The 14,085-nt window shown below is 40.4% G+C and overlaps 1 protein-coding gene across 3 annotated transcripts in view; it reads left to right on the forward strand.

The window, feature by feature from the left end:
* fam171a1 (family with sequence similarity 171 member A1) overlaps positions 1-11,463 on the forward strand; it is a 46,515-nt gene extending 35,052 nt beyond the window's left edge. For all 3 annotated transcript variants that reach the window (XM_014015650.1, XM_014015651.1, XM_014015652.1), the window contains one exon: positions 6,766-11,463. In XM_014015650.1, coding sequence (XP_013871104.1) covers positions 6,766-8,325 — 1,560 coding nt within the window. In that variant the 3' untranslated portion in view covers positions 8,326-11,463. The remainder of the gene's footprint in view (positions 1-6,765) is intronic.
* The last annotated feature ends 2,622 nt before the right edge of the window (positions 11,464-14,085 follow it).

Raw genomic sequence — 14,085 nt, forward strand, 5'->3', positions numbered from 1 at the left:
GGGGGGGGCTACTTGTTTTATAAAAACATAACTTTACGCAACTCACCTATTATTTTGTACAACAAAAATATTGTCATGGTTGTCAGTCAATTCTATTATCAAAAACATCTTCAATAAACTTTATTTTTTTAGACCTTTCCAGTGTTTCCCGTATTGGTCTTGGGAGGGCTGCTTAAGAAAACAGAATGATCAACAGCAGCAGCTTTGTTTTAAATACAATTTACAGAACATGAAAAAGTCTGAAATTTGCATTAATTAAATCTTATATAGTGAATCTCATATCTAAAGATACATTTAAGATATCTTGAGCTGGAGTCTCCATACAACCTAATGATAAATCTAAAGTTATTTATACTAGTCAGAATTAGAGATATCTTAAATATGTATTTTGCCTTGTCAAAATATATTAGAGATGTCTATTTGTTTCATTCATTCATAAGAACAAAACAATATGTACAGCATTAAAAAACAAAGTAAACCCTACCTTGAATTAAAAGGGAGCAGAGTGAAGGAAAAAACACTTGTGTCCCTTATTTTCAAAAACCAACTTCAACAAACAAACGAGCTTAAGCTGGAAAGATCTCCAAGTTAAAAAAATAAGTAAATAAAACAAAACAAAATTAAACAAAAACATTTTATTATTTTATCTGAAATAACTAATCTGTCTAATTTAGTCAGAAAACTATTTCAGATTACTGGAATGTAAGAGTGGTGAAGCCAAATAAATGCTATATCGGTCTACCATACAGTGTGCTTCTCCCCGCTGCTGCTGCGCTCAGCAGAAACTGACCATAACAAGATGGATTTATGACTGATCAAACGTCCCCATCTTTTTATTATCTATAAAACAATACATAAAAAACAAGTTTTTTCTCTGACAACTTGGGTGTGAAGAAACTACGGTTTTTAAAGCTTTGCTCTGTGCAACATGCAGCGGGAGGGAGGAGGTAATGATCCCGCGACAAAACAGCACCGCGTAACTTTTCTACAGCGGTAGGGGGAAATTTTTGAAGATTTATTCTCTCTTTACGTGTTTTTAAACGCTACATTTCTTCATTTGTTTTCTGAATATTTTGAATAAATGGTCCAATAAAAAACTAAAGAAATGGTTTACCTGCCTGAATATGAGTTTTTGCCCCGGGCAGTCCCTGCTCACGGGAACCTGGTCGCACGTGTTTGTCATTCTTGCTGTAATCTATAAAAGTAAATAGAACTGCGAAGCAGTTATGACCGGGGTCCAAGCCTGTGTATACATGTCCACCTTGGCCCATGTCGTCCTTAGCACATTATTGATGTATTCATCACAGAGTTGTAACATGAGGAGTTTACATAAAGTATACTTGAGACCCTAATATCATAAAAATATTTAGGTCTCAGAAAATGTCACTTCATGTCCAAATGTCCTCTGTTGCCTTCTGTTCTGTCTTTTTACTGGGAGCTCCATTGTTAACTCTCATAAATCAATATACCAACTGTGCCTCCTCTGGACATGTCCAAACCATCTTAATCTGGCCATTCTAACATTACCTCCTAGTTATTCATCTGTGAGGTTTTATTAAAATTCCTGGGACTTTTTCTGAAACTTTTTACCATACTTCCTATTTTCCTGGATAGACTACTTGTAGCGTAACTGTACTAGGTGCCTGTCTTTTGTTAACTATACTTTTACATGTATAGTTGAACCTTAGTACCTGAGGTCTTATAACTGTGCCCTGTGCTTCTTGTAATCTCTCTGTTCCAACTGCCCCCTCCCATTCAGACACATGTACTCTGTCTTACAACAGTTGAATTTACTCACTCTGCATGCTGTTACCAGAGCAGGGAGCAGCAGCYGTCAAAATACCTCAGAAACTCGAACAAATAGGCTTTAACAAGGCTTTAATAAGCTAAACAATAGAGGTACATGAGAAAACGTGTTCATAACAAACGAAAATAAAAAAACAATTAAAATTGTGTCTGTGCCGGTCTTGAACCCTGGTCTACCACTCTCTGGTCCAACACTCTACCCATTGCCCTATTGGAGGCATGTTGTGAAATGAGTTGCTCATTGCACAACAACACCATGATGGCTGTTTATACTGAGGAGGTGGAGTCTCATCCGGGGGTTGCTAGGTAAGGGGCTGAACACAGGTTCCGGTGGGTTTTCGTACGGCTTGTGACATCACAAAATGACAGAAGTATAAAACTTGTCGTTAATATACACCCTCCCTCCTCTGTGTTGGAGCCAAGCTGAGCGCAGCGGACGCTGTATAAATTGGGGCACAAACGAACAGCTGCAAAACTGCGCACCGCAGTGGAGCAGAGACGCATGTAGTGTAAATCCGAGGTAAGGTGTTGTGGACTGATGAAACTAAAATAGTTTTATTTGGGCATAACAAGGGCTGTTATGCATGGAGGAAAAAGAGCACAGCGCTCCCAAGAAAAACACCTGCTACCTACAGTGAAATTTGGTGGTGGTTCCATCATGCTGTGGGGCTGTGTGGCCAGTACAGGGACTGGGAATCTTGTTAAAGTTGAGGGACACATGGATTCCAGTCAATATCAGCAGATTCTGGAGACCAATGTCCAGGAATCAGTGACAAAGCTGAAGCTGCTTAAGGATCTTCCAACAAGACAATCACCCTAAACACCGCTCAAAATCTACTAAGGCATTAATGCAGAGGAACAAGTACAATGTTCTGGAATGGCCATCTCAGTCCCCAGACCTGAATATTATTGAAAATCTGTAGTGTCACTTAAAGAGAACTGTCCATGCTCAGAAACCATCAAACCTGAATGAACTAGAGATGTTTAGTAAAGAAGAATGGTCTAAAATATATTCAGCCACAATCCAGACTCTCATTAGAAGCTATTGGAAGTGTTTAGAGGCTGTTATTTCTGCGAAAGGAGGATCTACTAAATATTGAGTTAAGTTTTTTTTTTTTGGTGCCCAAATTTATGCAAATGATGAAAACGTGTCATGAGCAGCAAAAACGCTCCTGATGAGCGGTTTTGGCTGCTTGTCAACAGCTGTCCGTTCACACCGAACATGTCTGAAGACGCACAATGGGAGGAGCGTCTTTGTTCGTTTTCCGGTCTGTTAAAGGTTGAAATAAAGATAAAATAAATAAAATGGCTTTGCTTTATTTACTAAAGAGCAAGCGAATGTTGCGCACAGCAGATAATTAATTCACCAGTTAAGAGGCGCTTTGACCTGCGAGCTTTTTTTTTTCTCAAACAGGTGTTACGTTGAGCCATGTTTCCCCATCAGATACGGTTCCCCCAGCATCTCCTTGCCGCTCTGCACCGCCCACACGGCAAAAAACGCTTGTGCTCTGCTCAGAGCGACAACTACACAAACCGTGAAAGCTCAAACAACATTTTGCAGTTAAGCGGTCCTACTTTTTAGATAATTAAATATTCTATACTTGATGATGAGTTTTGCTTATTCATTTTATTTGCTGTAAAACACTTTTGTGCTGATTTTAATGCTTCTTATGCATTCTTGCAGCTCAAACATATAGGCTATGTTTGAAATAAATACATTTAAAGTGGGTTGCCCTTTTTTTGCATGTTTTTTTTTCATGGAGCTGACTTTGCTGCCTTTCTATGCCTATCAATAGAAACACTCTATGAAAAAATAAATTAAAAATAAGAACTGGGGGAACGCATTCTGATGGCCCAAAAATACCCATCAGAAACTGTTCCCCCTGTGTTTAATTTGGGGAACACATCCTGATGGCCCAATTACACCCATCACATACCGTTCCTCTTGTGTTAAACTCGGGGAACACATCCTGATGTCCCCAAAACACACATCAGATCTGATGGGTGTTTTTTGGGCTCTCAGGATGTGGGTTTTTTTGGGCCATCAGGATGCGTTTCCCTACTTTAACACAGGGGGAACGGTATCTGATGGGTGATTTGGGGCCATCAGAATGCTTTCCCCCAGTTCTTAATTTTAATTAATTTTTTCATAGAGCGTCTCTATTGATAGGCATAGAAAGGCAGCAAAGTCAGCTCCATGAAAAAAAAAATGCAAAAAAAGTGCAACCCACTTTAAATGTATTTATTTCAAACATATATGTTTGAGCTGCAAGAATGCATATAAGAAGCATTAAAATCAGCACAAAAGTGTTTTACAGCAGATAAAATTAAAAGGGCAAAACTCAACATCAAATAAATGTAGGGGTAACCCTGGTGAAAAAAAAACATTTCTATTGTTTTTGTCTTTGATTTTATTTTTTCCACTTATAAGAAGAAAATCATTTTAAAGTGTTTTTATTTTCTTTAAGTGAATAGGACAATAAGTCCTATATATATGTTATCTCATTTAATCTTTTAAAAGAGGTTATGATCAATATATCATTACTCAAGCTTATTGAATTAATCTTTGCATGTCTCTTTATTCCAGAGTTTGACACTGTGAAGGAAAAAGAGTGGAAATGTGTTTTTAATGTTTTTTTCTTAGTACTGGTATTAATCATGGTTTTATTATCATTTTTTATTGATTTAATGATTAAATTAGTTCACTATTAATCCAGTGATGCAAAGGTTTGACTTATAAGCTTAGGTGAAGTGATTTTTAAGACAGCATGTTAAGTCTGCCTTTTGCAGCTTCAAGGTCTTTTGCTGATAAGAACTTGCAGCTGGCCGAACCAAGTGTGAGAAGCCCAGATTATTTACTTTCTCACCTCTTCTCTCTTTTTCCCTCCTCTCAAAACTAATTTTTTCTGTTCAGAACGGTTAACACTAGTTCGTTGTTCGTCTGGTTGGTGAGCGGATGATTCTGTCGGAGTCTCTCTCTCAGGTGTCCGCTGGACACCTGCCTGTCTGGATGGAAGTTACTAACCTAGTTTTGCTGCTGAGAAGCACCTGACTGGTTCCAGCCTGGAGCCCGCTGAGGCTCGTTGTGGGGAGGCGAGAGGCATCTCCCTCCGAGCTGTCAAAGAGACATCATCCATCTGCGGACTTAACAAGGCGGTCAATCTCAAAACCTTCTACCTGTCTGCCTGATCGGCCATGACTGAAGTCGTCTAAAAGGTAGAAAAAGTGTTTGCTGAGATAAACGCTGTAAAGTCTAGCCCGGAGGGTCTCGTTGGTTGACATGCTGATGTGCTGGTCTGGTATGCACTTAAAGAACGAGTGCCAACTCACTAATTATCTTTTCCTCCTATTTCTTAAAGCTAAATCTTTACCTTTTTCTCTCTTATTTACTTAAAACCTAGTTAAGCAGTGTGCCAGTAAATTAAAACACCTTAAATTTACTGTTTTTGTGTCAACTCTGAGTGGAATTTTTATGCCGAAAATATATAACTTGTGTCACTTATTCATATAATATTTTTAAGAAATGTTTGTATGTTTATTCTGTTCATATATCTAAAATAAATTACTTTATTTTGAGAAATCTGTTCAGGTCACAAGTTTTCATTTTCTCATTCATGATCAGAGGTGTGTTTCATTAAAACCTGATTTCATTTTGCAAGATCTTGAGGGATTATCTTTGTGAAGGTTAGGCTGGTCCTAAGTTTCATAGGGTAATTCACTACATAAAGAATTTTTAACTATCTATCTAAAATTTGGGACTGCCTCGCTGCAACATGTTTGAGCTTTCACGGTATCCGTAGTTGTCGCTCTGAGCAAGCATGCGTGTTTTTTGCCATGTAGGCGGTGCGGAGCGGCAAGAGACACTGGGGGAACCGCAACTGATGGGGAAACGCGGTTCAACGTAACACCGGGACCAGACTAGAGGCATGTAGAGGGAGGAGGGTCTCTATTTTTTTTCCAGTCTGTCTTTAATGACGGGTGAAATAAAGATAAAATAAAGTGGCTTTGTTTTATTTACTAAAGAGCAAACGAACATTGCGCACAGCAGATAATTAATTCACCAGATAATTTAGAGGCAGTTTAGTTTCACTGCTGCGAGCTGGGGGACCTTATTTTTTGTCCCGAGCTCAGCAAGCTGCTGTCTCATCACATCAGTGCTGATATCTCCAGCCAGAACACCAACTGCAGACAGTCGATTTCAGCTAAAAAGGCTCCTGTCCGTCTGTGTCGGGTTCATGAAACCGTCAGTTGAAAAAAATATTCTCTCCCGATTGGTTCCTGCTGCGCATCAAGCAGCCACAGTTCAATTTGTTGAACTCCAGCAGCCGCTGCTTTGGACGTGCCGCATACACGAAAAATGCTCTGCCGCATCCTACTGCTACGTTACTCGCTGCTCTAAACTGCCAAAACGCGCCGCAACACGCTGCGCTGCTCCTAGATGCACGTCCACCATAGACTTTGCATGTAAATTGGCTGCTTTGGCTGCTCAAAACGCATTTGGTGGGAACACGGCTTAACAATGTATGGCAGGCCGATATCCTATAATCAAAAAATACTGGTTTAGGTGCCTCTTCCCCCCACCCAGGAATCCTCTGAGTCAGAGGTGGAGGTGCTAACGCTAACCTCCTCCTCAGAGTCGATATTGATTTTATTCTATTTAACTGCACACTCTGACAGAATCACCACTATGAGAATGAATGAGCAAAGATGTACAGAAGTTTCAAAATTAGGGCATTTTCCTTTGCAACATTATTATGCAGAATTTGTGTAAAAAGAGCTGACATAACTTTTTTGTGTTTTGGTTGCGTTTTGCTCAACATACAAACCAAGTTGGGCCAAAACAAAAAAATCACAAATAGTGTTTCAATCGACTGCATTAAACTGTAAGAGGATTTATTTTGTTTACATTTTACTTTATGTGAAAAAATTTAAAATTTCCCACTTCTGATTTTTTTTTAGGTGCAGCTGGAATTTGTTTCCACAGCAACTGAGCCCGACATGATGACTCCAATGCTGAAGCCTTCTTCATATGAGCCCCAAGACCATCAGCGCCAGAGTCTCATCCATCACACCAAACAGAGCCGTTCTTCTCTCTGCAACAACAGCCAGCATGGCTCGTCCCTTGGTAACCTGACGCCTCGCAGCAGAGACTACCGCCAGTCTACTGAGACTTTCCAGTTGAAAGCTGCCCTTTCATCCGGGACAGAGAGAGGTTACCGTCAATCATACACATCCGTCTGCTCATCCAGCCACCAGATTTCAGAAGCGCTGTCATCGTCCAATCACGGTCAGGTGTCAGCCACACAGCTAAGCAGTATTGGAGTTATTGATTGCATCTCTCCATCCTCTCCTCCTCACTCCCCCAGCAGAGGGGAGGTAGGGGAGTGCAGAGCCCCAGATCATCTTCTGTCCCGTTCTGTAGATCACTTGGAGCGTCCCAACCTTCAGGCGCTCTCCCGACCAGGTCAGCTGCTCTGCTGCGGCTCCGTAGATCTGCTGAGCGGTGGAGAAGGCTACTCAAGAGTGCGCCCCACGCTGGTGATCCCTGCACACTACATGCGCCTCCCCGGTGAGCACCCACTGTCCGGTCAGGCGCTGCTGCTGCAGACCGACCAGCAGAGCGACTTAGAGACCATCCAGGCCGAGCTCAATGCCTCGCATTCCCAGCAGCCCCTGGGACAACCTCCCCCCGACTGCGCCAAGAGTTCCAACAAGCAGGGTGACGGGGAGGGTCTCAACCTGTCAGAGTCCCTGTCTATTCCCGCAGCTCTGGGGGAAACGGCTCTGGTTGAAATCAACAAAGAGGACACCTTGTTGGCTGAAAAGACTTTAATGGAGCTGAGAGGAGGGAAGCCTCTGCCTCACCCACGAGCTTGGTTTGTCTCACTGGACGGACGCTCCAACGCACACATCCGCCACTCCTACATCGACCTCCAGCGGGCGGGGTGCCACAACGGTGCACAGAGTTCAGGAGGTCAAGATGATGGCAGCGGCGAGAGGCACGGCGAGAGGCACGGCAACAGCAACGACGCCAGTCTGGACTCTGGCGTGGACCTGAACGAGCCGAGAGTGGGACGCAGGGGGAGAGACGTAGAGCAAGAGGAAAGAGAGACTGAGAAAAACAGAACAAAAGCTGCTACATCAGCCATGGCTTACACTCAGCTAGTTTATGTGGATAACTTGGATGAGGGAGACGATATGGAGGAGAAGTGCAGCCCCCAGGATAGCAAAACTAGACCCACCCTGCCAACGACAGCAGAGGATAACAGACAGGGGGATGTTGAGGGGAAAACAGCTGAAGGAGTACAAATACAAGAGGAACCACCTTCGCTTTCCCCGGTGTCCCCTGCTTCTCCTCCTCCCCTCCCTTCACCAAAGGGAGTGACTTTCAGGACCGATCATACACTGCTGTCAGTCTCCCCAGATGATGATGCAGCACACGAGGAGGGAGAGGAGGAGAAGAAAAGCCCCTGGCAGAGAAGAGAGGAGCGACCCCTGCTGGCGTTCAACCTCAAATGAGTCCCATCGAAGGAAAGGTTTAGATTTTTCTGCACAACTTTATTTAAATGCTCATATTCCAGAATTTACCTAAAGTATTTCTGGAGACAATTTCTTCATGTTCATACTGGTTCTTTTATAAAGTGACACAATCATAAAAGCCCATTTTTTTCTGTGTGAAAGTAAACTGTAACTCACTTTATTCATTGCCTCAATTAAATAAGGCAGAAAATTTAGCTTTGAAGACCTGGACCAGAGATTTTGAAAAGGTGCTGAAGCTGTAAAATCGCTTCCCACCTCCTCAATCCAACTGGAGCAATTTATTCTGTATGTGTCTTCCTCTAGCATGGTGCGAGGTTTAAGAAATTTACATAGTGTAAAATAAAAAGCATCTCTTGTAAAACTCAGGGCGTCCTGAGGCGTCGCCAGCTGAAAGAAGGCGTTGGAATATTGAAGACGCTCGTCTGGCTAAATGCCTGTTCAAGATTCTCTCATGCCACAGAAGTCAGAGGCCATGCACCTGGCAAATTCCTGGCACAAGAGTTCACTCCTCCCAAACAAAACGAGCAGTTATCAACTTATTTTTTTATCACATGATTAAATGATTTATTCCTTATCGCAACAGGCCTAATTTTAAAACCATTGTTGCTTCATCTTGATGTATCCATAATCACACTTTAACCAAATCCTGACCATAGACTCTCTCAGACCTAAAAGGAACAAGTTATCTTGCTCTACACGATAGTATAAAAAACAGTTTTAATTCAAACAAGATTTCGGGAACTAAATAAACAAAGGAAGCCAAAATTCCGAGTAGAGCCGCATAAGATTAATGGGTGTCTATCACACGTCACGTTGCTTCTTTCAGTGTTTCCACCACTTTTTGGTCCCATGTAGAATAAGTGCTGTAGGATTCTGTTGATGATGTTCTATTGTGGCTCCACACTGTAAAAGCGCAGCACACAAGCCCTGGTTTTCAACTACTGGGTGTAGACACGAATCCTTTGTAGTAAATGTTGTAATGGACTATGTAATTCACTTCATCTTTTCTGAGTTAGGTGGAAACTGACAGCGCACATGTTTGATTAGCTTGTTACCAGTTCTTTTTAACTTCTTCCTCCTTTGGGTGGAAACACGTACATAGCCTTCAGGATGACTTTTGTCAACATTTTTTTCTTTTAACTTCATAGAAGCAGACATACTTCCAAACTCTGGTTTTCAATACAGAAGGAATAAAACACTAATATTTGAAGATATGCATATAGCTTGACTAAATACATACATACATTAATATAACATTAAATAAGAATTTTGTCTCTAGCTCTTGACTGAGATCATCCAGTATGAACAGCAGGAAGAATGACTATGGGCATGTTAGTTTCCTTTTGCAGACAAAAATATAAACCTTTTCATCACCATCCACTTTTTGGACAATAAAATGAAGGATTAAACTTTTCAAGCCAAAGCCCTTTTGCTCCAAATATAGCACTGAGTCCAGCTCCGGGGTTACGCTCCAGTCCAGAACTGAACTATTCAGAGGATCTCTTGTAAACCTCTTGGAACATTTCAGACACGACCACTGTTTGTCACCTTTGTGACAATAGAACATGGCTCGGGTGTAGCCTGAAAGGAAAAATAGACTTTTGGAGGCGAAATATAAGGATGTCTTATGCACAAATATATGCCTTTTTATATATAAACAGCCTTGAACTGTGGTTGAAATGATTGGTGGCTGATTTTTCAAAAATCCTGGATACAGCAGCTTTTTTTTTCTTGAACTATCTTGGCAAATTTTTGAAACTTGCAATTGACATTTGATGCAACAGTAATATTCAGTTTATTTTTAATTGTTCTGAAGCATATGCACACAACTGGCCAACTAATTTTCCCCTTTTTTATTTTTACACTCTGATCTTGTGTGTTTTTCAGGATTTAGTTTGAGCTCTACCATAGTATAAGCCTTGACACAAATATGTAAATCCTCTGATTTTCTGAAGGTATTCAGTGGGTTGCTAGAGTTTAATCTAGCCTGTCGGCTGACTGTGGGAGTTTCCATGAACTTTTTGAAAGTGAACCACTATCTGCTCTTTAGCATAATCAGATAATGTGACACTGCTTTCTGGTGAGCCAGGATGAATTACCACTACAAGGCTGTAGTTCCACCCTTTAAATAATTGTGAAGTTTGAAATTGTGAAGGGTTTTTGTCATCGCTGAACCACTGAGTTGTGTATTTTTATTTTTGTTTTTTATTTTTTGCTTTTAAGGCTATGCATTATTTTTATACAACCGCTTAAAATGCCTATTTGTTTTTCTGTAAGTTTAATTGCCAAACATGAAGTATTTTACCTGAAAATGGACTACTTTTATTTCTATAATTATGTTAAGGGCTTTTTTGTTTTAGCCAGTTTAATAGCTACATAATTTGTGTAATGTACCTGAAAACAAACAGTTTGCTCGTTTTTCATCATATGTTTTTACCCCAATTCCACCCTCTACACTCCATCCAAGTGCCTTTTGAACAATCTGACTCTACAAGTAATTTGTAGAACACCTTATTTCTCACCTGCTTTTGCCTTCAGCTCTCCTCTCCTACCTCAGTCTTCTCTCCCTTTTTCTTATTTATGAAGGAAAGCATGCAGTAAACTTTCCTCAGCACTACAAAGACTCCTTTGCAGACATCTCAGCAAAAGTCCACGTAATTTTAAAAATATTTTACACAACTCTGCGATGCACCACTTTCTTTTGCAGTAGGCTCGATCAGTGTTGGCAAACTATTTCAGGAAAGATAAAGCTAATTGTGATTGTATGTGAAACTACACTGCAGGTTATTTCAGTGTTTTGTTTGGTTCTTTTTTACTTGGAGGATGAATGTTTGTCTTGAATGTGTTTTTAGTGGTGGTCTGTTTCAGATGCTTCACACAACATGCATCAAATCAAGATTCATGTGGCTATAGCAATCACATTTCAGAATGTGTTTAATTATTTCCTCCTGTCGGCCCGATCCCAATAACAAGCAAGTTGATGTGTTTTCTTTCCTTGTGTCCTGCAGCAACCTCCAGTTTTTTTATGGAGTAGTAATACAGGATCCTGAGTGTGTAAATTGGTTGCTTGCATTATATTTTAAGCCTATTATTCTGAATAAACAAAAGAAATTGATATACTGCTGAGTGTGTCTTTATGTGCAAACTACTACCATTTACAGCCCCAGTCATAAGGGTAAATTTACATTTAAACGTAAACTCTTTCCATTGTTGGCAACATTAAACTTATTTTTCTTTTTTCACTGGTGCAAATCCAGGACCTTCAGGGCCACTGTCCATGTTTTAGAGGTTTCTCTGCGTCATCACACCTGATTTAAAGGAATTTGTGATTATCAGGAGTCTGCAAAACACCTTGTTACACTTATACTTTGATGTTAGGACAAAAATATGAATTGATAAGTTATAATTGAGATATTATGTTGTATATGACATGCTAAGTCACTTTCGTAAGATTGGATCTCATAACAAGGACTCAGAGCAGCATTCCCCAAACTTTTTTGCATAATTCATGAGAGCAAACTTGCTTTTTACTCATTTTTACTAAATAGCTTGCAGTCCTGATTCATCTCAGTAATCCAGGTAGAAAAAAATCAAAAAGAAAAGGTAAGTACGTCCTCTGGGTGGGTTTTTCTTTAGTGAAATGTTTTGTCTCTCCTCCAAGAGACTTCTTCAGTCTGATGAGTTTCAGGTGAACTCAGCCTATAAGCACTCCACAAGGACAAACAAGTTAGTCATATACAAAAGAGGGCCATCGCCGAACAATAGGCTTGATTAGCTCTATTGTTCATAGAGCGTCATGTGACCTATCACCTGACCCGTGTCGTGTCATGTGCATGCAGTGTAGCAAGAGAGACGAAACGTTTCACTAAAGAAGAATCCATCCAGCGACACACCTGATTTGACGGACTTTGTTAAAGGGACACACCTGATTTGACGGACTTTGTTAAAGGGACACACCTGATTTGACGGACTTTGTTAAAGGGACACACCTGACTGGACAAGCAAAAAAGAGGCGATACCATACGGCACCACCTCATTGGACAAGAACAAAAGGGGCGTTACTGTACGGCAACACTTTTTCTGGAGACCCCTACTTGGGTCACATTTCTCCTGGTTAAACCTTAGTGTTGGGGTCAGGGTTAGGCTGTAAAGACATCAAGCAGGATCTAAGGATACCGTCATGTAGGCCTCGTAGCCCACAGTGTTTATGCTTTTGACACGCCTACTCTTGTGACACGCCCACTTTGATTCTGCAGATAACCCCTTCTCAACAGATCGTTGAGCAAGGAGGTGTGGTCAGTTTGAGGTCACCACAGTGACGGAGGTAGTTTCACTACTGAGCAGTCTTTTGAGGTGGAGGATTTTTCACCTCCATCACCACCTGAGACAGAGAGGTTTTGGTGAACCCAGTGGCCCTGAGCCGTATCAGTTCGAGCCGCTGGCTGTAAGCGCTGAACTCAGCGGCTGCTGCCGAGGCAATGGATGAGAGAATGGGTCCCGTTTCCGAGTGGTAAAATGATGTTTGCAGCATTGTTGCTAACATAGGCTAACGTTCATTGCATTATCATACTTTAAGTTATATTTACATGTTAAACTATTTATAATAAAGCGTGTGAAGCATGAAAAAGATTATCTTTCAACAGGTGCACCTGTGGTCACTGCAGCTTTCTGTCCCCAGCAGAGAACGTTTGTTGTAGGGAGACATCAAAGGTAGAATTACATTTCAGAGCAGTTGTCAAATCTTTTCAACAGGTAGCACTTCATAAAATATTGACTCTCCATGCACAAACGACTGTGACTAAAGCAAATCAATCAGAAGATTAAACCTGGTCTAAATGATTTTTAAACACAGTAAACTATTTTTTAAAAAGCGTCATAACCTCTAATTGCACTGTAAATTATTTCTCTGAAACCTAAAATTAGCCTGTATAGATATTATTACCACAGTCTAAGCACAGTTTTACACCAAGTTTAAATAAAATTATTCATCAAGTTGCAATCACATTTACAAACTAATTTTTGTCAGGTTAAACATAATGTTTCCTGTTTATTTGCTAAATTTTAAGAGACTGTCCCGTCAGTACACTACTTTCTATCCCTCTGTATTGGACATTTTGATATTATATTTCCAAATCAGTGCCATCATAAACATCTTATCTTTGACAAAACACATGGCCTAAAGTCAGAATAAACATTTTCTTACCAACTTTCATTGTGTTAGAATGCTTAGAATTACAGTTATTTTTTTACTTTTTCCAATCTTCAGTTTTTTGGCAAACTAATACAACTAAATAAATGTTGTAATATATTAAAATAATCTAAATGAGATATACAATTTGTAATGAACTTTAATACTCCATGTGTTATAGGTAATGCACAGATGTGAGCAGGTAGGTGTGGTCACCTGTATCACTGACCACCCAGGGTTTGAGCCTGTAGCACATAAGGATTAAGTGCTACAGGCTGTTTACGGAACATACGTGCAGCTATATGGTGAGATGCATGAAACAATGAACAAGTTAGTTACCAAAGGAGCCATTAATATTTGTATAATATACTTTATCAAACAACACACCTATGCACTAACTCTATTTCAGCTGTTACCGACACCTTGCTTATTGCAACATCGTGAGGTTGTACTGGGGTTATCTGGACCAGCACGTACAGAGAAACTTATACCCTTAAACACAGAGACACTTGTACCCCCAAAAAACACACTTGAAAGTTTATTAGAAAGAT

Source organism: Austrofundulus limnaeus, unplaced genomic scaffold (assembly GCF_001266775.1).
Source record: "Austrofundulus limnaeus strain Quisiro unplaced genomic scaffold, Austrofundulus_limnaeus-1.0 Scaffold132, whole genome shotgun sequence".
NCBI classification, from domain to species: Eukaryota; Metazoa; Chordata; class Actinopteri; order Cyprinodontiformes; family Rivulidae; genus Austrofundulus; species Austrofundulus limnaeus.